The sequence below is a fragment of the Ursus maritimus genome, unplaced genomic scaffold (genome assembly GCF_017311325.1).
Source record: "Ursus maritimus isolate PB19 unplaced genomic scaffold, ASM1731132v1 scaffold_9, whole genome shotgun sequence".
Classification (NCBI taxonomy): Eukaryota; Metazoa; Chordata; class Mammalia; order Carnivora; family Ursidae; genus Ursus; species Ursus maritimus.
The window spans coordinates 40,348,227-40,373,135 of record NW_024427107.1 but is presented as its reverse complement, the minus strand read 5'-3'; the positions used below and the strand labels follow the sequence as shown (position 1 = coordinate 40,373,135).

The window sequence follows — 24,909 nt, the reverse complement described above, 5'->3', positions numbered from 1 at the left end:
TGTCTCTCAGGTAAATCACTGCCAGGCAGGCATCTCTTCATCTCTGACCTCTCCCTGCTTCAATCTGTTTTCTGCTCTGACCATAATTAACTCTCTAAAACAGATCTAAGCATTCCATTCCCAGGCTTATTAAAGGTCTTTGATAACTCCCAAATGCCTCCAAGGGTTAGTCTAAATTCCTCAGCATGACAGTCCATGTCCTTTAGAATTTGGTCTCATTTTATTTTCTAGTTTCATGGCTATACAAATTTCATAGCTCATGTTACTTTTTCAGCCTGGAATCATATGCATTCTTTTTCCAAACAAGTTTCTACTAGTCCTTCAAAGCCCAGATCAATGGAATGCCCTTTATGAAGATTTGGGATTTTTGTATGCAGACCTGATTGTTTCTGCTTGTGAGCTCCTCTTTGTACTTTCCATGTTTCCATGTATGTGTGTGTGTGTGTGTACGCACACATACAATTTAATTAGTAATTAAGAACATAATAATAACTTATATTTAAGGTTTACTATGTTTCAAGCATTGTGCATTATCTCTAATTCTCACAACTAGGAGGTAAGAACTTCTGAGATTCAGATTCAGAAACTTCTCAAAATTAAAGAAATCGTAGACGACACAGATAAAAGGAAAGATATTCTATTCTCATGGATTAGAAGAATTAATATTGTTAAAATGTCCATACTACCTAAAGCAATCTACAGATTCAATGCAATCCCTATCAAAATTCCAATGGCATTTTTCACAGAAATAGAGCTAACAATCCTATGCACAGAAGACCCTGAATAATCAGAGCAATCTTGAGAAAGAACAAAGCTGGGGGAATTATGCTAATTGCAAACCATATTACAAAGCTACAGTAACCCAAACAGTATGGTATTGGGATACACAGACACACAGATCAATGGAACAAAATAGCCCAGAAATAAAACCCACAGATATATGGCCAATTAATTTACAACAAAGGAGTCAAAAAAATACAATTGGAAAAGGACAATCTCTTCAATAAACAATGCAGGGAAAACTGCAAAGCCACATGCAAAAAGAATGAAACTGATACACTATCATACACAATACACAAAAATTATTAACTCAAATGGATTAAAGACTTGAATGTAAGACCTGAAACCATAACAAGCAAACAGTGGTAAGCTCTTTTTTTTTTTTTTTAAGATTTATTTATTTGAGAGAGAAAGAGAGAGCATAGGGAGGGGCAGAAGTAGAGGGAGAGAGAGAATCCTCAAGGAGATCCCCCACTGAGCACAGAGCCCAATGCAGGGCTTGATCCCAGGACTCTGAGATCATGAATGAGTGAACAGATAAAGAAAATGTGGCATATATGTGTGTGTGTATTTATAAATAGGAAATTATTCAGCCACAAAAAAGAATAAAATCTTGCCATTTACAACAGTGTGGATGGACCTTGAGGATATTATGCTAAGTGAAATAATTCAGACAGAGAAAGACAAATACTGTATGATCTCATTTATATGTGGAATCTAAAAAACAAAACCAAAAAAACCCAAGCCTACAGATACAGAGAACAGATTGGTGGCTGCAGAGGTAAGGGGTGGGAGGTGGGTAAAATGGGTAAAGGGAGTCAAAGGGTACAAATGTCCAGTTACAAAATAAATGTAGAACATAGTGACTACAGTTAATAACACTGTACTGCACATTTAAAAGTTGCCAAGAGTATATCTTAAAAGTTCTCATTACAAGAAAAAAAATTTTATAGCTACGTATGGTGACTTATTGTGGTAACCATTCTGTAGTATATATAAATACCAAATCATTACATTGTACACATAAAGCTAAAATGATGTTACATGTCAATTATACCTCCATTAAAAAAAAAAAGCCATTGTGGAAATGCAAAAACTAAATAAATAAAATAAGAGGGGCCTGGCTGGCTCAGTCAGTACAGCATGTGACTCTTCATCTTGGGCTGTAAATCAGAGCCCCATGTTGGGTGTACAGATTAGAAGTGTCGGATCACTATACTACTGTACACCTGAAACTAATGTTACACCATATGTTAATTAACTGGAATTTAAATAAAAAAGTTTTTTTAAATCTTAAAAAAAAAAAAAAGAAAGAAACTTGTTCAAAGTCACAGAGCTAGTACATGGCAGAAGTAGCATCTGAGTCCAGGTATTCTAATTCCAGAGTCTGCATTCTTAGAGTCTAAATTTTATATTGCTTTACTACTCCTTAGCTTAGAGCATGATTAAAAACCATATGAAATTCTCTCCAACTGAAAAACAGAGTATTTGGAATTCAGGTTCAGTTAGTCACTGCTTTCAGATATGAAGTTACCATTTATATCCAGACTAAACATTCACAATAATATATTCTCTGAACAGTAAGTAATTAGATCATTCTAATGTTATACTAAGTTATTAATAACAGCCATACTGAAAAATAAACCACAGTGAGATAGAATTTGAGCTTGGAAATACAAAATGTATCAAGATAGTAACTGACAGCCTTCCTTCCTTCAATAACCTGATTGAGAACAATGACATTTTCCAAATAGGACACATCAGTTCCCTTGAAACTTTGTGGAAAATTAAACGTTTCTCCTAAAAACATCAATACTATTCAAAAAAGAAAGAATTCAGTATTTTAATTTTGGCTCTCCTCTTGCTTAAACATACTACACAGCTTTTTAAAAACTAAAGTTAATTAACTCTTTCTAAAACTGTTTGGATTTCCTAGCTAACGAGGAACATATACAACATTATAGAGCTACCCTAAAATAAAGAGCAGTGTTAAAAAGATCCAAACCTGTAATCTAAAATGCCTTACGTTTTCATTTCTCTTGAGAAGATCATCATCATTATAAAGAGGCAAGCTGGTCACCATCCATCCAGTGCATAATTTAATCGCGCCCATTAACTGTGGACTCCCCGCAAACACAGCTGCGACTGGAGCTTGCCTTCTGTAAAGAGGCACACAGATTTACACACTGAGAAGGTACGTATATTATTTAGATCACTGATTTATACTAACTCTGAAATAGCAGGCAACTCAACAAAGTATTGTGTACTTGGGTTTCGGTGTCAGCTTTCACCTCATTTACAAATTCATTCAAAAAAACTGAGCACTTACTATGTGCCAGGAACTATTCTAAATGCTGAAAATACAGAAATTTTTTGAAAGCAGGGGTGGAGACAAGGTCCCTGCTTTTGAGAGAGACTGGAGGGGGGACAATAAACATATAGGCCAGGTGGTAATAATACTATTAAAAAATGATGCAGGGTATGTGTAATGACAGGAATTTACTACCTTATATAGTGTGGTCAATTCAATGGTGGTAATGTGAATTCTCAAATGTATCCTTCTGCAAATATTAACCACCACAACCCAACTTCTTCCCATTCCATCCATCCTCCTGCTTCTTCCCTACCTCTACCATGTACCTGTCTTCAGATAACACATGTATTTCTTCTCCACTATGAACCATGATCCAAAGTCCCAGACAGATGCCACTTATAAAACTAGGAAACCTAAAAGCAGATCCTGAAGGATTGCTCCAATGTCTTTACTTATTTAATCACTTCTTGGATTCAACATTCACCTACAACAAGCTAGGGGCAATGCCAAGCTCCAGAAATAAAAGGCGGCACACAGCCACTGTCCTCAGGGTACATCCAGTAATGGGGAAACAAATATGAAACAGGATAATTACACCACAGTAATATATATGTCCGATTGCCTGATGCACAATGATCAATGATCAGGCCCCTGTGCTGATTTTGAAAATATTGTGATAAGTCACACACCCAGACTGAATTTCCTCTTTTGTTAATAATAACGCAAAGCTATATAGTAAGTGTTCCACAATGGTAAATACAATTCACAAAAAATATTAATGGGCAATAGTTAAGGATGATCAAAAGAAAACAATTTTTAGATATACTAAGGGTGTATTTACAGTAACAAGACCTTATAATAAGACCAATTCTCGTTTTTATAAACCTATTCCTCATTCTAGAAACGTTTTTGTCTCCCCCCCATATTTTCCTATTTTTGATAGTGTTTCATTCCTTTTTCATGTTTTAGTTTCTTCTTCTATGTCTTAAATAATTTTCAATGTAGTTATTTCATAGTGTCTATCCACAGGGTAGACTAGCTGCAAACCAGCTACAATGATTCTTCTCCTATACCTATGCTCTCGGAGCAAAAGTTGGTCTTGGTCATGTGACCTCCTTTGCCCAAAAGAACAACATCAAGTGAGCAGAGACTTTAAAAATGCTTGACATTGACATCTGTGCTCTCTTGCTGCTCTTGGGAACTCTACAACCACTACCTCGTGAATGAGCCCAGGCTACCTGGCTGTATGATGAGAGGCCCATGGCCAAGTCAATTCCATCCCCTCAGCTGATACCTTTAGATATGTGAGAGGCCATGCAGACTACCCAGTCCCAGATCAGCTGGCCCAGACCAGAAGAATCCTCCCCACTGCCCCGACTCACCTGACTGTCAAAGTAGTACACAATAACAAATGTTTATCATCTGTAGCCACTAAACTTTGTGGTAGTCCAATATGCATCAAAAACTGACATAAACAAATTTTATTACCAGAAATTGCTAGAGGTCTAGGGCATCTTGCTGGTGCAGTCAGAAGAGCACGCAACTGTTGATCTCAGGGTCTCAGTGGGTGTAGAGATTACTCAAGTAAACAAACTAAAAAAAACTGCTAGAGGGGCGCCTGGGTGGCTCAATCGTTAAGCAGCTGCCTTTGGCTCAGGGCGTGATCCCAGGGTCCTGGGATCGAGCCCCGCATCGGGCTCCCTGCTCTGCTGGGAGCCTGCTTCTTCCCCTCCCACTTCCCCTGCTTGTGTTCCCTCTCTTGCTATCTATCAAGTAAATAAATAAATAAAATCTTAAAAACAAAAACAAAAACAAAAAGTGCTAGAGGTCTGATTCTGCTGTTTATCTCAAACGACAGCTGATTCTTACTGTGTTGGACTGTTCCCTCATGTGTTTTGTAATTTTAGAGTAAAACCTGTGTAGCCTGGGTTGAGAACGCATCAGTTACTCCAAACCACCCCAGGACCACTTTTTATGATAATTTCTTGATTGGGGGTTTCCTGGATTAAACAAGTGTAATTTCAAACTGCAAACCCATGTGAATTCAGACCCACTGCCACAAATTCAGAGGAGAGACGTTTTTTGACCAAAAGCTGAAGCCAAGGAAGACATGTTTTCTTACCATCTTCTTTTAGCACTTCTATGGGTAATTTGTTAGTCTATCCTTTCACTGATACTGTAGCCCTCTGAGGGTCCCTTAGTTATAGGCATGTATTGGGACAGGGAAAAAGGAGTCTCAATTATAATTCCCTGTATCCATTGGCCCAAGACCACATCTTTTGTCCTGTGTGGGCATTAAAATATGCATGGGTATTAAAATTAAAATTTTAAATTCTGGTAAACTTGGTTACCAAGACTAGCAATCTATCATTCATCCACCTCCAACCCAGGGGAAAAGTCATCTTGACTATTTAAAGGAGTATTTGTTCATTTATATTTCACATTTCTAGGTGTTTGATGGCAAGAGTCTCAAATTTCAAACTTCTCAATGCTATATTTTCTTCCTTTTTAAAGTTTTTTATTTATTTAAGTAATCTCTACGCCCAACATGGGGCTTGTACTCACGACCTAGAGATCAAGATTTGCATGCTCTTCTGAGTCAGCCAGGTGCCCCTCAATGCTATATTTTCAATGGAGAGTTCAGTTAGAAAATTCGCATTGTACATCAATCAAAAACTAAATATCCCTAAAAGCACGGACGTAAAATTCTGAGTTTTATGAGAATTTGGAAAAGCATTAATTTATTATTTCCCCTGAATCAATTAGATAGCATGCAACAATTAATTAACAGTTTAACAACAGTCTTAAAAGCAGTTCAATTCTTACTTTATCCAGGTCATAAGTTCCACTGTATCTGGGTCATAAAATTCCTGTAGTTCCATTAATTCTGTCATTAATCTTGGAAAAAACTAAAATGCAAAACAAAATTTCCAAAATGTGTAAGTATCCACAAAGTTTAAAACTGTTACAGAGTATTTCAAAAGACTAAGAGACTAACATAAGACAAACAATATTGAAACATTGCTCTCATGGGAAAAATGTCATGGATCTTTTTACTTTCTTTCAGTGCTGCTCATCCTCCTCAGTACAAATAATCTATTTTAGGGGCACCTGGGTGGCTCAGTTAAGTATCTGCCTTGGCTCAGGTCATGATCTCAGGGTCCTGGGATCCACATTGGGCTCCCTGCTTAGTGAGGACTCTGCTTCTCTCCCTCCCTCTCCTCTGCCCTGCCCCCCACTCATGCTCATTTGCTCTCTCTCAAATAAATTCTTAAAAATAATCTATTTTATGTTTAATTTACTGCTTAGACTCAATAAATAGTTTTATCATTACCAATCATCAGTTGTATCTTTCATGCACACAGAATTAATTAATTTCCAAACAATTCACAGGTTTATTGGCAATTAGCTTCATGTTACATTACAATAAACTAAAGGATTTATAATATTTTTTAAATATTTACATTTTGGAGTTGCCAAAATACTTTTTTAAAAAAAATTCCAGTGTAGTTAACATACTGTGTTGTATTCATTTCAGGTGTACAATATAGTGATTCAACAACTCCATATATTACTCAGTGCTCATCGAGATAAGTGTGTTCTTAATCCCCTACACCTATTTCAACCATTCCTCCACCCACCTCCTCTCGGGTAACTATTTTTTGTTCTCTATAGTTAAGAGTCTGGGTTTTTTTGGTTTGGTTGGTTTTTTTTTGGGGGGGGGGTTTCTCTCTCTTTTCTTTTTCCTTTGTTTTTTTCTAAATTCCACATACGAATGAAATCATATGGTATTTGTCTTTCTCTGACAAACTTATTTTACTTAGCATTACACTCTCTAGATCCACCCATGTTGTGGAAAATGGCATGATTCCATTCTTTTTTATGGCTAAATAATATTCCACTGTGTGTGTATGTATATACAGAAATACGGATGTATTTTATCCATTCATCTACTGATGGACACTTGGGCTGTTTCCATAATTTGGCTATTGTAAACAATGCTTTAATAAACATAGGAGTGCATGTATCCCTTTTAATTAGTGTTTTTGTATTCTTTGGGTAAATACCCAGTAGGTATTGCTGGATCATAAGGTAGTTCCATTTTTAATTTTTTGAGAAACCTCCATACTGTCTTCCACAGTGTCTGCACCAGTTTGCATTTCTTTCTTTTTTTTTTTTTTAAGATTTTATTTATTTATTTGACAGAGAGAGACAAAGAGCACAAGCAGGGGGAACAGCAGGCAGAGGGAGAGGGAGAAGCAGGCTCCCCACCGAGTAGGGAGCCCAATGCAGGACTCAATCCCAGGACCCTGGGATCATGACCTGAGCCGAAGGCAGATGCTCAACTAACTGAGCCACCCGGGCGCCCCATCAGTTTGCATTTCTACCAACAGTGCACAAGGGATTCTATTTCTCCACATCCTTGCCAACACATGTTGTTTCTTGTGCTTTTGAGTTTAGCTCTTCTGACAGGTGTGAGATGATATGTCATTATGGTTTTGATTTGCATTTCCCTGATGATGAGTGATGTTGAGCATCTTTTCATGTGTCTGTTGGCCATCTGTACGCCTTCTTTGGAGAATTATGTCCTCTGCCCATTTTTATTTTTTAAAGATTTATTTTTTTAGAGAGTGAATGAGTGAGAGAGCACAGCAGAGGAGGGGCAGAGGGAGAGAGAGAATCTCAAGCCGACTCCCTGCTGAGCTTGGAGCCCAAAACAGACTCAATCCCAGGACCCCAAAATCATGACCTGAGCTGAAATCAAGAGTCAGAGGCTTAACTGACTGACCCCAGTTCTTTATATATTTTGGATACTAACCCCTTATCAGATATATCATTTGCAAACATCTTCTCCCATTCAGTAGGCTTTTTGTTTTGTTGACTTTCTTTTGCTGTTCAGAGCTTTTTATTTTGATGTAGTCCCAATAGTTTATTTTTGCTTTTGTTTCCCTTGTCTCAGGAGACCTATCTAGAAAGATGTTGCTATAGCCGATGTCAGAGAAATTACTGCCTGTGTTCTCTTCTAGGATTTTTATGATTTCAGGTCTCACATTTAGGCCCTTAATCCATTTTGTGTTTATTTTGTGTATAGTGTAAGAAAGTGCTCCACATTCATTCTTTCAGCTGTCCAGTTTTCCCAACATCATTTGTCAAAGAGACTTTTTCCCATTGCATATTCTTACCTCCTCTGCTGAAGACTGACCATATAACTTATAATTGTGGATTTATTTTTGGACTTTCTATTCTGTTCCATTGATCTATGTGTCTATTTTTGTGCCAGTGCCATACTGTTTTGATTACTACAGCTTTGTAATACAACTTGAAGTCTGGAATTGTAAGAGGTCCAGTTTTGTTTTTCAAGATTGTTTTGGCTATTTAGGGTCTTTTGCAGTTCCATACAAACTTTAGGATCGTTGGTTCTAATTCTGTTGGTATTTTGGAAAAACGCTGTTGGTATTTTGATAGAGATTGCATTAAAGGTGTAGATTGTTTTGGGTAGTATAAAATTTTAACAGTATTTGTTCTTCCAATCCATGAGCATGGAATGTCTTTCCATTTCTTTGCGTCATCTTCAATTTCTTTCATCACTGTTTTATAGTTTTCAGAGTACAGGTCTTTCACCTCTTTGATTGGGTTTATTCCTAGGTATATTATTATTTTTTATGTAATTGTACATGGGATGGCTTTCTTAATTTCTCTTTCTGATCCTTCATTCATTATTGTTTAGAAATGCAATGGATTTCTGTATAGGAATTTGGTATTCTGTGATCTTACTGAATTCATTTATCAGTTCTAGTAGTTTTTTGTTTAAGATTTTATTTATTTATTAGAGAGAGAGAGAGAGACAACGAGCATGCAGTGGGAGGTGAAGGGGTGGGGGGAAGGAAAGCAGACTCCCTGCTGAGCATGGAGCCATACACGGGGCTCAATCCCAGGACCCTGGGATTATGACCTGAGTGGAAGGCAGACGCTTAACTGACTGAGTCACCCAGGTGCCCCGGTTCTAGTAGTTTTTTGGTGGAGTTTTTGGGGTTTTCTATATATTGTATCATGTCATCTACAAACAGTGAAAATTTTACTTCTTCCTTACCAATTTGGATGCTTTTTATTCCTTTCTCTGGTCTGACTGCTATGGCTAGGGCTTCCAACTTCCAGGACTATGTTGAATAAAAGTGGAGAGAGTGGACATCCTTGTCTTGTTTCTGATCTTAGAGGAAAACCTCTCAGTTTTTCCACCATTGAGTATGATGTTAGCTGTGGGTTTTTCATGCCAAAATACTTTTTAGTATCACCTATTTATTCAGTAATTTCCTTTGACAATTATAAACTGAATTTTAATAGCATTAGACTATGTGCATCACATGGCATTCTAAAAATGTTTTAGTTCTTCTTTTATGTTCCTACTGATAAAAACTTAAGCAAACTAAAGATATCACACTTTATGTTGTTAGAATAGTGTCTCAATAAAAATATGCTACACAGATGTAAATTTATCACTACCTTGAAGATAAAGTACATTTTAATAATATAAAAATCTGATTTTCTTACCTCTTTCCATAAGCTGAGACCTATTATAGTGGGAACAGCCATACTCAGAATAAGAGCCTAAAACATTGAAAGAAAAATGATTATGGATAAATACATTTAAAATGTACTTGAGGTCTTAGATGTTGACTCTATGACCGATCACAGATTCTTACAGTTATAAAAATTTGTCAGAAAGTCAGTGTGGAACCTAGTTCAAATAGTGAGAATAGTGAACACTAATGAATTTAAGACATATTAAGCTGGAGATAAAGTGAGACATATATATTTTACTATATAAAAAGGTAACATTTGTAGTATATTTCAAATAACAAATCAATATTTGACAATTCTGCCAGGAATTTAAGAGTTTACAAAGGACACTGAACTGTGCCACCTAAAAGCTAACAACAAAAAGACAATGAATTAACACAGGAAAAATAGCCAGTATCTATCAATATACAAGTATGCTAAAATAAGAACATATAAATTCCTCTGGAAAAAGACTGGCAAAACACAACATGACTACTACTAAAGATAATTATTCATCGCCTCCCTGTCAAACCTGTTCTTCTTACTGTCCCATGTCTGCTGATGACCCCACAATCCATAGTCACACAAACTAGAGACCTAGGAAATATCTATGATTTCTCCTTCTTCTTTATTCTCCATATTTAACGAAGCACCAAGTCTTATTAACCTTCTTTTCTTACTATTTTTTTCACTCCAGTATAGCACAGTATTAAGTAAATGGGCTCTGGAGTCAGAAAAACCTGGGTGTAAATCATGGTTTCCACATTTATAAGCGATGTGATCTCAGGCAAGTTATTTAACCAGTTTAAGCCTTAGTTTCTCCAACTACAAAATACAGATAATAAAACTTAGCCATTAGGGTCCTTGTAAGCACTGAGTAGCACAAGAAATATTTTATAAACAGTACCTGACATGTGATGAACATTCAATATATTGAAGCTTTTATCACTTCCATCCACCATGGCCAGTACCTGCATAACAGCCTCCTTCTTGGCCTGAGTTTGAAACCCTTATGCCTATCCTTCAAAGAACTATAAGCATGAACTGAGAGAAAATGCAAGTCTGACTCTCTCATGCCCTTGCATAAACACTTCAATGCCTTTCTACTGCCTATAGGATAAGACCACAAGTATCAGAGCATCATACTCAAAGACCTCCACAACCTCACTCTTCTGGACTTCTCCAGACTCATTTCTTGACCACCCCCACCTCACATTTTATGTGCCAAGGAAACGAAATAGATCATGCTTTTTCTCTGCCTCTGCTTTTACTCCCTTTGATTACAACATGTTCTTTGACTCTCTGTGTTTATTCCTTCTACCATGAATGCCCTTTCTTTCCCTTTCATTTGAGTAATAAGTCATCATCTTTCAAATCTCAGATCGAAAAGTCTTTGAATCCCTAACAAAATTGAATTAAGTACCCCTTCTCTGTGTTCCAATAGCACCCCATCAGTATTTATTATTCGTTTTTATGAATGGGAGACTGTAATCTACCTGATGAAATTAATTTGTATTGTAAGCACATTGCACATAACAGGCACAGTGAAAACGTTCTATTCACATTGAAAACATACAATAGTTCTAAGTCACACCAAGAATGATACTATAAAAAGTAATTCTTGATAGCGTCTAACATTATTGATTCACTTGTATTTTTACCTTATTTTACCTGTCTGCATTTAAATGCATTACCTTTATAATCAGAAATTATATAAAAAAAAGTTTTTCACAGGATCTCTTTTTCACCTGCAAGTCATAATATGATTTATTTATGCTATTTCAATTGTATTCAATGTGGTTTCCATTTATATAATTAAGACAAACAAGTACTCAACCCAAAATAACAATGACTCACCAATAATACCGGGTGTACGGTTCGTAATCGAAGCCACTTGAAAAGTGTCATCCAAAGTTCAGGAGAACATACACCAAATGCTGCTAACATGCATACATACGGAGTCCAGAGGTATTTCAAGCTAGAAAAGACAAGAGGAGTCACATATGAAATATTCTATGAACATCATTACTATCTCATTTCTCTCTCTTTTTTTTTTTTTTAGAGATTTTAATTTTTTTAAGCAATCTCTACACCCAACTAGGGGCTCAAACTCACACTCCCCCAAGATCAAGAGCCACACACTCCACCAACTGAGCCAGCCACGTGCCCCTGATTTCTCTTTTCTGAGTTCTTGCCTACTACCCATGAAAATACCACAATGTTAAGGGCAAATGAAAATCTTAGCCTCTAATTTTCAGCAACAAATTGTTATTCATTTCTTAAATAATCAAGAAGACACACAGGTTACTAAAATGAGAATGAAATAAGAACACTGATATAGATGAGGGTGTAGTAAAATTGTACTCTTGGAGAGAATATAAACTACTATACTTTTTCAGAAGGTGATTTGGCAGAACCTATAAAAATTTTAAATACCCCAAGACACTCCCATTTCTAGTAAGCTAGCCTACAGACATACTAGCATAAGTGTATAAAGATATAAATACAAAGGTTTTAACTGCAGTATGTTGTTTTAATAGCAAAAGAATTAGAAACCTGGCTGTCCTTCAGTAGGTATTAAATAATTATATAAAACAGAAAAGCAAAATGCCAAATTTCAGGAACTATATACTGTTACCCTAGTTTTTTGGTGATTTAAAAAAAAAATGTAGGGGTACCTGGCTGGCTCAGTCAGTGGAATGTGAGGCTCTTGATCTCTTTTAAGTTTGAGCCCCACACTGGGTGTAGAGATTACTTAAAAATACATCTTTAGGGGTGCCTGGGTGGCACAGTTCCTTAAGCATCTGGTTAAGCGTCCAACTCTTGGTTTCGGCTTGGGCTGTGATCTCAGGGTGGTGAGGCTAAGCCCTGTATCAGGCTCCACTCAGTGGGGTGTCTACTTGAGATTCTCTCTCCTTCTGTCCCTCCCACTCATGCTCACACACTCTCTCTCTCTCAAATACATCTTTAAAAAATAAAAATAAATTAAATCAATAAATCTCTAAAAAAATGAATACTAACTTGGACTTTGAGAGAAGTAGTGGATGTATATAGAATACATGTTGCTAAGACAAAGGAACTGCATTAGTTTTCTCTGGTCAACTAGTATCTCCTCCTAACTTCTTCATGCCTGCTATTCTTCAAGTCAGCCAGAATCAAAACTAGAGTCTGCTTTATAACTCCAAGAGACACCATTTACACTGAATTATATACATATAACATTTCTTGGAACATCAACTTCCTGTTCTAGAGATTAGACCATTATGTCCAGTCCACTGATTTCTCTGTATTCATATCATTTTATTGCAATAGCTGCTAATTATCATCTCTATCTTTTAAGTTAGTTTGTTGGGTTTTTTTTTCGTATTCTCTACACCCAACGTGGGGCTCGAACTTGTGACCCTGAGGTCAAGATTTGCATATTCTTCTGACTGAGCCGACCAGGCACCCTAACATCTCTACCTTTAGACTCTCCTCCAACCAAAGGCCAAATGAATCTTCTTTAAACACAATTACAAGACACCTTCTGTCCAAAAAATTTTTAATGGTTCCCCAGAATCTACTGAAATAAATGAAAATTCATCTAAATGGTTTTCAGGGCCCTCAAAAAATATGGTCTTGATTCATCTTTTCAGTTTTTCTCCTATGACTTCCCTCAATATGATTAGTGTTCTAGCCAGAGTCTGCAGAACAACCTGTGTTTCCATCCCATAATGCACCTCAGTCTCTCCCTCCTGACACAAGCCCGCCCCTGCCCAGTGCTGCCTTAGACTCTGATTCCCTTTATAGGTGGACTCCCTGAAGTCCACACTTAACTCTCTGCCTTCTACTCCCTGATCAGGTACCCTTTAAAAACTCCTCTTCTGACTTCTGAGTTGCAACTCTTCCTAGAGTCCCTCCACCACAGTCCCTACTGCTACTTATTCAGTTTCCAATTCCCAAATATTTTAGTTTTGGCCCTTTCCTCCATCTCCATTGCTACTCACTTCTAGATTCTATTACAATTCTTAACTGGCTTATCTTCCTTTAATCTTCTTTTTCTCAAACCTTTCTCAATCATTGCTGCCAGAGAGATATCATTAAAAAGCAAATCTGATATCAAATTTCTACATAAACACCTCATCTGGTCCCTGCTTATTCTTCCAGACATATATTTTTTTTAAGACTTTATTTATTTGAGGGGCGCCTGGGTGGCACAGTCGTTAAGCGTCTGCCTTCGGCTCAGGGCGTGATCCCGGCGTTCTGGGATAGAGCCCCATCAGGCTTCTCTACTAGAGTCTGCTTCTTCCTCTCCCACATCCCCTGCTTGTGTTCCCTCTCTCACTGGCTGGCTCTCTCTCTGTCAAATAAATAAATAAAATCTTTAAAAAAAAAAAAAGACTTTATTTATTTGAGAGAGAGACAGCATGAATGGGGGTGGGGGAGGGGCAGAGGGAGAGGGAGAAGCAGACTCCCCACTGAGCAGAGAGCCCGATGTGGGGCTCGATCCCAGGACCCTGAGATCATGACATGAGCCAAAAGCACACATTTGACTGACTGAGCCACCCAGGCGCCCCCAGACATACTTCTCATGCTGACCTCACATTCATCTCATACTATTAGTTCCCGAAGAATATTTATTCTGTCTAGATTATTACTTAGACACACATACACACACACACAGAGGCACATGAGAAAATGGACAGCCTGGCCAATCTCTACTTATCTCCAAAGGCTGTTGCCCCATTTAGGAAATCTTCCTTAAACTGACTTCCTCTACCCACTCTCTACAACTGAGTTAGTACCTCTCCTCTGAGTGACCAAAGAACCCTTTGTATACCTTTCTCATAGCACTTTACTTGGTTTACTTACCTAGGATAGGAACTCTTTGAAAAGAAAGAGTAGATTTTATATTTCTTTACTCCCTACTCTCTACCTAGTAGAGTGCCTGGCACCCTCTGGATGACTTTGCATCTTATTTGCATGAATAGGTGATTTACAGTATTATAAGCCTAGTGAGTAAATTAAAGAAGGATGAATAATAGAATAATATAGATTACATGTTCAGAAAAAGGATTTTGAATTTAAAATAGTAGATCTAACAATGAAGAATGGTGGCAGTAACAGAAAGTTTTTCTGCAGAGAGAAATAAAACTGAGAGAGTACAAATGAAAAAAAAAAAAAAGGCAAACCATGCACCAAAATTCTAGTACTACAAGGCAACGCAATGAGAATCAAAATGTGAATCACTTAGAATATTCATGGCTTAATACATTTCTTCATCCCACTTATTAGGCATTATGGAATGCTAACTATTAGAGTGAACCACCATTCTTGCTTCATGTTTCAATAAAGAGATTCCCACTAGTCATGGTTTTGGCAGTCTGATAAAGTCTATAGGTGTCTCATAAGAAAATGTTTGTAAATGCATAAAATACAGAGGCCTACAAAGGAAATCAATTATATTGAAACACTGATATAAAAAAAAATAAATTCCTATACAGCATTATTTGTACTTAATACATTAAATGCAGGTCTAATAAGAACTGTAACTTTGAAGTTGTGATGTGTATGAACAGTATTTCAAAATAAAAAATTAATAAGAAAATAGCTAAGCCTTCTGTTGGGGAAAACACCATGGGTACTGCTATAATGACTGATTCAGTATCTATATTCATAATTAACGGAAATTTAACTTGAGAAATCTTATACTAGGATCAATACTCTTCATCTCTCCCTACTTCCCCTCCTATCCCTCCACCTCAGAACCTTAATGGCTCCTCCTTGCAGCAGTGATTTATCTGATTTGTGTGCAAGAGAAAGAATTGAGCATATCCAGCTCAAACATTTCTAGGCTTCCACATTTTGTATCTTCCTTTTGCAAGGTGGGTATAGATAGGTGCATAAACTTACCAAGGCTCTGCCCATTCAAAAGGGATGGCCTGAAGTTTGAGGACTAAGCTCAATTTGGGGTGGAAAACAGTAGAGTCCTTTGGTCACACATGAAGTGCTCTCCAGTGCAACTTTTATCAGAATCAGAATCATGGAGATGATCAAATATATTTCTCATGTATATTTGGTCTTTGTAAGGCTCCTGGCTCACAGCTCCCCAAACTCTTGGAATTTTCTAAGTAATGAAATTGGAAAGGTGGCTCTGTGTTAATGGTAACTTTTGTAAGGTATCCAAGGATGGGGCTGGTTGCCAGTGGAGCCAATGATGTGATCAGGGGGTTGGAACTCTCAGTCCTGCCCCAAACCTCTGGGGAGGGAAGAGGGCCTGAAGGTTAAATTCAATCACCAATGGTCAATGATTTAATCAATCATCCCTATTTAATGAGGCCTCCATAAAAACCCAAAAGGACAGGGTTTGGAGAACTTCTGGGTTGGTGACCACATGGTGACTGGGAGAGAATGGCATGCCTCGACAGGTGAAGGGAGCTCCCTACCCTTTCCTACAAACCTTGCCCTATGCATATCTTCAGTCTGGCTGTTCCTGAGTTCTATCTTTTTATAATAAACTGGTGATCTAGTAAGGAAAATATTTAAGTTCTATGAGCCGCTCTAGCAAATTAATTGAACCCAAGGAGAGGGTCTTGAGAACTTCTGATTTATAGCCAGCTGGTCAGAAGAACAGGTAATAACCTGGGTTTGCAACTGGCACCTGAAGGGGGGTGTGGAATCTTGTAGGACTAAACCCTTGAACTGTGGAATCTGATGCTATCTCCAGGGGGACAGTGCCAGAATTAAGTCAAATTGTAGGACACTCAGCTCGTGCCTGAACAATGGCTTGTTGTTGGTGTGGGGGAAGCCCCTCCTCAAACTGAAACTAGGTGTTCAAAATAATTTTTTAGGGGCACCTCGGTGGCTCAGTCGTTAAGCGTCTGCCTTCGGCTCAAAGAGTGATCCCGGAGTTCTGGGATCGAACCCCAGGTCAGGCTCTTCTGCTGGGAGCCTGCTTCTTCCTCTCCCACTCCCCTTGCTTGTGTTCCCTCTCTCGCTGGCTATCTCTCTCTCTGTCAAATAAATAAAATAAATCTTTAAAAACAAACAAAAAAAACCAAAATCATTTTTAGTCCTATGTCTTATTTTTTATCTGAATCCAAATTGCAAGGAAAAGGGTATCATTTATTGAACGCTTAGCCTCACAGCATCATTTATCTCTATTTCACTTGTCAAAGTTGTAATTTTATTTTTGTGTGATTAATATTTGTTATCTCCATTAGGCCATAAGTCACATAAGGATAGAGAGTGTGTCCACTTTTATTCACCACAGTACCTCCAGTGCATAGTACAATGCCTGGCCCTTGGAAGATATTCAGTAGTTTTCAAACAAATGAGTGAATAAGTAAACGTCAGTTCATTGTACTGTAACAACCTCGGTAAACTCCAGTTAGGTTAAGAAAGTTTGTAGATTTTGAGTTTTTATAGTTTCATAAATGTATTCTTGAAAGTATCCACTTATTAGCATTAGAAAAGATAATTCTTTGTAAAAACAAATAGATCCAATAAAGTACACTTACCCTTCTATAACCATTGCAAGAGAGCCCAATAAAATAGTGTGAATCACATGATAAATTATTTCCGGCCTTCCTCCAATTCGTCCATCTTCAAGAGTAATAGTTTCTTTCAAGGACTTGCCACTACACAAAGGAAATATGTTTTTCTTACTATTTTGAAAATATGTATTTGAAAAATCAAAGACCTTAAGTTTCTTCATAAAAAAAATATAGGTGGCCCTTGAAGTCTGAAAGTATATTCTGTTAGTTAAATATCTAATTTACACATCTCCAAGTCTTTGAAATGGTTTTTAGAACCTGAAGACAATGGACTCTGTGAAGACTAAATATGAAAGTTGATGAAGCAAGACAAAAAAGGCGCCTGGGTGGCTCGGTCAATTAAATTAAGTAGTCAACTTTTTTTTTTTTAAAGATTTTATTTATTTATTTGATAGGGAGAGAGACAGCAAGAGAGGGAACACAAGCAGGGGGAGTGGCAGGAGGAGAAGCAGGCTCCCCACTGAGCAGGGAGCCTGATGCAGGGCTTAATCCCAGGACCCCGGGATCATGACCTGAGCCAAAGGCAGATGCTTAACAACTGAGCCACCCAGGTGCCCCAAGCAGCCAATTCTTGATTTCAACTCAGATCATGATCTCAGGGTCTTGGGATCAAGCTCTGCTTGGGGCTTCATGCTCAGCGGGGAGTCTGCTTTAGGACTCTCTCTGTCCCTCTGCCCCTGCCCTTGCTCATTCGTGCGCTCTCTCTCTCAAATAAATATATAAATCTTAAACAACAACAACAAAAAAGATTTTTAGATTCCTTTTCCAAGATCAATTATCCCTCAGCTAGTGGTTACTAAATCAATATAGTTAAATTGTAATTTGAATAGCTAAGTACTCAAAATTAAAATACTACACACAACCTACTTTAAAACAGAACAAAAATATTTTGGAAGTCTTCATAATTTAAAATCACTTATACTAGTAGCTTCATTTAAGTTATATAGAAAAAAATTATTCTTACATTAAGTAAAAATATGACTAAATTAGTAAACAAGTCTGTGACAATTTAACTGAATATTAATCCTACCTTAAATTTGGGCATTATATATTTAGACGTATACAAATTTTAATTTTATCCGGTTAACTTACGATATTTTACATGTTGATAACAAGCGAATGGATCTAGAAATTCCAAAACAAATACACAAATATTGGAGGGATATTAAAAATAGATAGTCTATTTCCATAATGTATTAGTTAGCAATGTGATTGATTCTCATAGGTACTTACTTAATTCTTCTAAAAATAACTTGCATCATAGAAAGAAAACAAATAATTAACACTAAAATATAGAAAGGTAATAAAGAAGACTGTGTCAATCGCAAAAAAAAATCTTGAGATGGTGCCTGCAGGGATTCTTGACATAGGAGCCAATTCATTGTAAAATTCCTACAGAAAACAAAAAGCATGATATTACAATCACAGATGGTGTAACCTACTGTACATGAAAGTATTTTTTATCTCAGTAAAAACTAAGACAAAAAAATACACATTTCTAAATCTACTCATTTGTAAGAGCGAGGTCCTACCCTTTATAAATAAAGATAATAGTATCAGTAATGCTCCTCGACAAATTGCCCCAATAAATGTAAAACTGCTACTTTTTATTATCAAGTAACATGACCATCTCTAGAACCCAAAATGGTTAAGGAAGTTTCACTTTCTATTTTTAGCTGGAAGACAACAAAAAATTCAGCTGTCCAACCTCCATATCTGTAGTGTCCAATACAGTAGCTACTAGGTACAAAGTCGCTATTAGCACTTGAAATGTGGTCAGTGCAAATGGATATACTTTAAATAAAAAATACACCCTGGATTTCAAACATAAAAAAGAATGAAAAGGACTAAAGAATACAGAATAGCTCGTTAATAATTTTAACACTGTTTATACATTAAAATAATATTTTAATATATTGGATTAAATAAAATATATTATTAAAATTAAATCCCTTTGTTTCTTTTTACTTTTTAAAATGTGGCTACTTGGGGCGCCTGGGTGGCTCAGCGTTAAACATCTGCCTTCGGCTCAGGGCATGATCCCAGGGTCCTGGGATCGAGCTCCGCATCCGGCTCCCTGCTCTGCTGGGAGCCTGCTTCTTCCTCTCCCACTCCCCCTGCTTGTGTTCCCTCTCTTGCTGGCTGTCTCTCTCTCTCTCTCTATCAAATAAATAAATAAAATCTTTTAAAAAAATTTTAAAATGCGGCTACTAGAAAATTACACATGTGACTTATTTTATTACTGGACAGTCCTGTTTTATATGGATGAAAGTAATTCAACTAGGACCCATTTTAAGAGTAATCTAATCATTAAGACAGAAATCATAAAATTTGAAACACAAACATTTTGAGCTATAAGAATCAGGATACACTTTTTTTGACCCTAAGCTAAATATGATCAACAAGACTCCTAGTTATATGTGATTTTATCTGCATTCTCACACCTGATCCATCTCCAACATCCATTCTATCCTTAATCCCTAGCCTGGGAAGGGAGACAAAAGACGGAGTGATCTTCAGAAGAGCAGTCTCAATCTTTCCTTCCCCGTATCCCCATGCACTTTACTTATCCCTCTATTATAGTGCTTAATGCAACTTGCTAGTTTAAGATTATAGTCATTTTTGTATCTCCCAGAATACCTGGCCTAGTATTCTGCACATCCAATAAATTCTTATTAACATTTCGTTAGTGGTTCTTGAAAGTCCGTCTCAATAGAAATGTTTCCTGAAATTCTGGTGAACTACAAATCCTAATATCCAGTTGGCACATTTGAGCATAAGGCATTTACTGTTTATACCACTCATGTCATTAACTGTATAAAAACTAGTAAATGAAATGTCAATATTCTTAAGGACAGATATCATGTCTTATTCTTAAAACACTTAGTGTATTACCCTGTGAGGCAAATCTAGTACCTGACATGCTGAGCAAAGGGGCACTGTAAAACATCAACTAAGAAACACTAGACAAGAGGCGCCTGGGTGGCTCAGTCGTTAAAGCATCTGCCTTTGGCTCAGGGTGTGATCCTGGTATTCTGGGATCGAGCCCCATATCAGGCTCTTCTGCTGGGAGCCTGCTTCTTCCTCTCCCACTCCCCCTTCTTGTGTTCCCTCTCTCGCTGCCTGTCTCTCTCTCTGTCGAAGGAATAAATAAAATCTTTAAAAAAGAAAAAAAAGAAACACTAGACAAAAGCAGCTCTTAATCCTACATGCATTCTAAAGTCTTCCAAGGTTAAAGAGAAAGTCAGGGGAAAGGCCAGTTAATTATGGAGGTCTATAATCAATTTTTCCTAATTGCCTGCAAAATGTCAGGTCAATATATACACCTGAAAAAGACATGGTCCCTGCCCTTATGGAGCACACGGCCTTTTTTTTTTTTTTTTAAGATTTTATTTACTTATTTGACAGACAGAGAGAGAGAGAGAGAGAGCACAAGCAGGGGTAGCAGCAGAGGGAGAGGGAGAAGCATGCTCCCTGCTAAGCAGGGAGCCTGACGCGGGACTCAATTCCAGGACCCTGAGATCATGACCTGAGCCAAAGGCAGCCACTTAACCGACTGAGCCACCCAGGTGCCCCAGTACATGGCCCCTTAGAGGATCCTTTTACCTTAGTAGATATCCACATATGACTTACACTTCAGAAGATTTCTCCAGTGTTTAAACACTTAGTTAATTGTGATATATCACAACATGAAATTCCATGCACAGCATCTAAAATCTCACATAATCACAGCAAATGATAATAAGGTTCTAAGGTATATTATATGAACTAGAAAAATGTGTATTTAAATATATATTTTCTGTCATGCAAATGGACATTATTATACATAAGTCATTTATTTCACTTTAGATTTAAAAAATGCATTTACCTAACAAACAAAAGGCACAACATTACTCTTGAATTTAAAAAGTCAGCTTCTAGGAGTGCCTCGGTGGCTCAGTTGATTAAAAAGTCAGCTTCTGATCTAATCCACTATTATGATCCCAAAATGAGATTCTTCGCTATGAGACAGATATCTTACTGCCCACCCCTTTTTAATGCAAGCATTTTGCTGATGTAGTGGTTAAAATTACATTGGTTTGGGGTACCTGGGTGGCTCAGACAGCTAGGCATCTGCCTTCAGCTCAGGTCATGATTTCAGGGTCCTAGGATCAAGCCCCACATCGAGCTCTCCACTCAGCAGCCAGTCTGCTTCTCCCTCTCCCTCTGTGATCTCTCTCGCTTTCACTCTCTCTCAAATAAATAATAAAATCTTTAAAAAAAATTATATTGGTTTTTTTTTTATCCATTTTAAATCTTTAATTTATTCTGACTTTAGATTATACCATTGTTCCACATCAAGGGAGAAAACAGTCTCAAAATACTGTGATGCTATTAAGGCTTAAGTACACCTAATTTATAAAACACCTAAATGAGATTTTATTTATTTATTTATTTTTAAAGATTTTATTTATTTATTTGACAGAGAGTGAGAGTGTATAGAAGAAGAGTGAGAAACAGACTCCCTGCTGAGCAGGGAGCCCAATGCGGGGCTCAATCCCAGGACCCTGAGATCATCACCTGAGCCGAAGGCAGATGCTCAACCTACTGAGCCACCCAGGCGCCCCTAAGCGAATTTTTTTAAATGAGAAAAAATATTAATGTTATATTTTTTCTAGATAGTATAATATTCTAAATTATTTATTTTCTAAATGGTATGTAATCAGGTGTCTACTACTCCTTGGATTATTTTTGCTCTTTATCATCTAAGTGGTATAGAGTTAGGTAAATTTATATATAATCTAAAACTTACTTAGTCATATTTAGTCCAAATTTTACTTCAAGGAATTTCAGCATGTGCCCATTTTCTTTGTGTGGGACAAACATCTAGGAGAAAAAAGCACTAGTTACAACAAAGAACTATTAGCTATGTTCACAGCAATATGTTTTTGTCTAGAAATAGAAAACACAGCAAGACTATAAAATGAAAACTACAAATTAAAAATGAATTACATAATACATTGTGTAATTACAAAGGAAGGAGATCTACTGACTTAAGTCAATCACATTACTTTATAGTTAATCATAAAACTACAATCGGGTAGTAAGATTTCCACTTATCCTGAATGACTTAAGTAACTTACCCACATTTCTTTTTTCTTTTTAAGATTTTATTTATTCAGAGAGAGGGAGAGAGAGAACAAGCAGAGGGAATGGCAAGGAGAGGGAGAGGGAGAAGCAGGCTCCTCCTGAGCAAGAAGCCTGATTCAGGGCTCGATTCCATGACCCTGGGATCATGACCTGCTGAAGACAGTTGATTAGCCAACTGAGCCACCCAGCCACCCCGTAACTTCCCTACTCCTTTCAAAACTTTTACTCAATTTACTAAATTACTTAAAATTAATTAGGTAATGATGACATTTTAAATTAAATGGAAAATAAAGTGTATCTTTTAAGTTTATCTAGAAAAGAATTAGAATCCTATTTTTCCTGTAAGTATGATCATTGTTCAACTCAAAACTTTACTGTACAAACTCTATTATTATGCTATCTCATTATTCTCATTAAAATTTAACCCAGTATATTTCATTATTCAACTTGCTCTACTACAGGAATCTCACACGCAGAGTTATTTACCTTCATTATAATATTCAGTGTCACTGTCAGAGTACACACCAAGTAAAAATTAATCACTTTCATTATTTTAGCTACAAAAGTTCCTTTCTTCACATTCAACTGTGGGGGAAAAATCATGAACAAAGAAGTGAGGTATGAAAAATTAACAATTAAAAAATTCACCACAAGAATGATAAAAAGTCAATTCTCTTTACCTGAAGGCACTTAGCAAGCATTAAGGCTACTACTAAACTTAATAAAGGAGACACCAATAAAGCTGAATTCTCAAACTGCAGTAAATATCCCAGAAAGAGAGAAAATATATAGATTTTATAAACTTCATGAACCTGTTGGGACAAAATAAATGAGAAAAAAATGAATTTTATTGTACATCTTTTCATTAGATTTTTTTAGAACAGATTTGACTCCAATTATAAAATAAATGCTCAACTATAATTTTGAGTAGTAGCCTATAAATGTTCAGTCTGTATTTTTAATGTTATGGTATATAATGAATTTATTACTTTCTTAGAAATAACTCTCATAAACAAAGTAAAAAGCTTTAAAACCATGGACATCTAAAACAGCCTGAATGAACCTACTTTTGCCCTGATTTAATTTTACTTTGCTTGCCCTGTGATTAAAATCCATCTATACAACATCAAACTGCATAAATAAAAAATCACAATCTTTAGCAGCAGTTCCGAAAACCTACCTAGTGAAAACATACTGCCATGAAATGTAGCACCAGAGACACGTATTTTTAGATTTGGTCCATTTAACAGTGAACATAAAGTTAAATTCAATGTCCTAATAGAAGATCTCCCAGGAAAGTCACGTCTTAGAAGATTTCTTTTCTAAAATTCAATATAGTAATTTAATCTATCAAAAGATTAATTTCTTTTGGAAAGGGAAACAAAATACAGGCATTAGTTAGAGGGGAAAAACAAAGGCAGAGTGTTAAAGGTAAGATAAAAAAGAAAGAAAGAAAAGAAAAACAGAATGAAAAATATCCCTAAGAGGCCAGAGCCATTTAGAAAAGAAATACCTTATTGTTGGAAGTCTGAAACAATGACTGGGGATGGGCACAATGGGATCTTCCAGGTGCTGACACTTTTCTACTTCCTGATTTTGGATGCTGGTTCTGCCGATGTGTGCCAGTTACTGAGTGACTGTCTCTTAGCTCCCAACCTATCCCTCCACCCCCTGCCTTGTAATGCTGGGGCTGGAGACTCTACAATCTATGTTTCTGCTTTTCCAGTTGGCTCCCTATTAAACTCTGCCAATATGAAATGCTAGAGAGAGATTACAAGGTTGGAGGAGAAAGGAGGAGCTAGTGGCTTCCTGTCTGCTTTGTAGTTCCCGTGTGTATCAGATCGGCAGTACTTCACTACGACAGAGCAATTCCTTCTAGCTGAAGCAGCTCAATGCAGGCGCAGTTTGTCCAACACTTGAAGAACAACCAGCTTTAGCACCTTCTCTTGCCCCAGAGACCCCAAGGCCAGTTAGCCAGAGCCCCATTCACAGAGGTCTGGGTTCCATTTCCATGGGGCCCTGCCCTCCAGTTCAGAGACACCAGCAAAGCTGGGCAGTGGCCCCTTATTAGAAGTCTGAGTTTCAGTTCCACAGGGGTCCCTCCTCTAAGTTTTGAAGTTTTAATAATTACAAATTTTCCCCTTTGCTCCCTCAGCTCTAGTGGTGGTAGCTGCTTCCTGCAAACTGCTACCTCTAGGATACTTTCTCGTTTTTACTACCCTTTCAATTAACAAGATAATGACATTATATTTGAATAATGACTCTTTATGTTATATTCTCTCTATTCGATTAACCTAAATGTTTGTATTCATCAGGATTCTGGGTCATCTAAATATACAGGATTAAAAGAGCAAGAAGATCCCCAAATTTCTGGCTTGGACAACATACTAAGTACTTAATAAACATTTATAAATAAAAGAACGATGAGAGAGGGATGAAAAAAAAAGATAAATAACGGGACCAAATGCTGATGGGAACCTTTAATCACTGCTGGCACTTACATAAACTACTATAACCATTCTGGACAAAGGCTTAGCTTTTAGTTAGGTTGAATATGCACATATCCTTTGACTTGTAATTCCACTATGAGGT

The 24,909-nt window shown here is 37.0% G+C and overlaps 1 protein-coding gene across 6 annotated transcripts in view; it reads right to left on the bottom strand.

The window, feature by feature from the left end:
* The window catches only part of DPY19L4 (dpy-19 like 4), a 57,993-nt gene that overhangs the window by 8,813 nt on the left and 24,271 nt on the right, over positions 1-24,909 (bottom strand). For 5 of the 6 annotated variants that reach the window (XM_040625961.1, XM_040625963.1, XM_040625964.1 and 2 more), the window contains 9 exons: positions 22,998-23,129; positions 22,804-22,902; positions 21,980-22,053; positions 18,421-18,579; positions 17,152-17,271; positions 11,510-11,630; positions 9,644-9,700; positions 5,921-6,003; positions 2,786-2,939 (listed from right to left, as the gene is read on the bottom strand). In XM_040625961.1, the coding sequence (XP_040481895.1) occupies positions 2,786-2,939; positions 5,921-6,003; positions 9,644-9,700; positions 11,510-11,630; positions 17,152-17,271; positions 18,421-18,579; positions 21,980-22,053; positions 22,804-22,902; positions 22,998-23,129 (999 nt within the window). The remainder of the gene's footprint in view (positions 1-2,785; positions 2,940-5,920; positions 6,004-9,643; positions 9,701-11,509; positions 11,631-17,151; positions 17,272-18,420; positions 18,580-21,979; positions 22,054-22,803; positions 22,903-22,997; positions 23,130-24,909) is intronic. The other variant, XM_040625962.1, reaches the window with a different exon arrangement.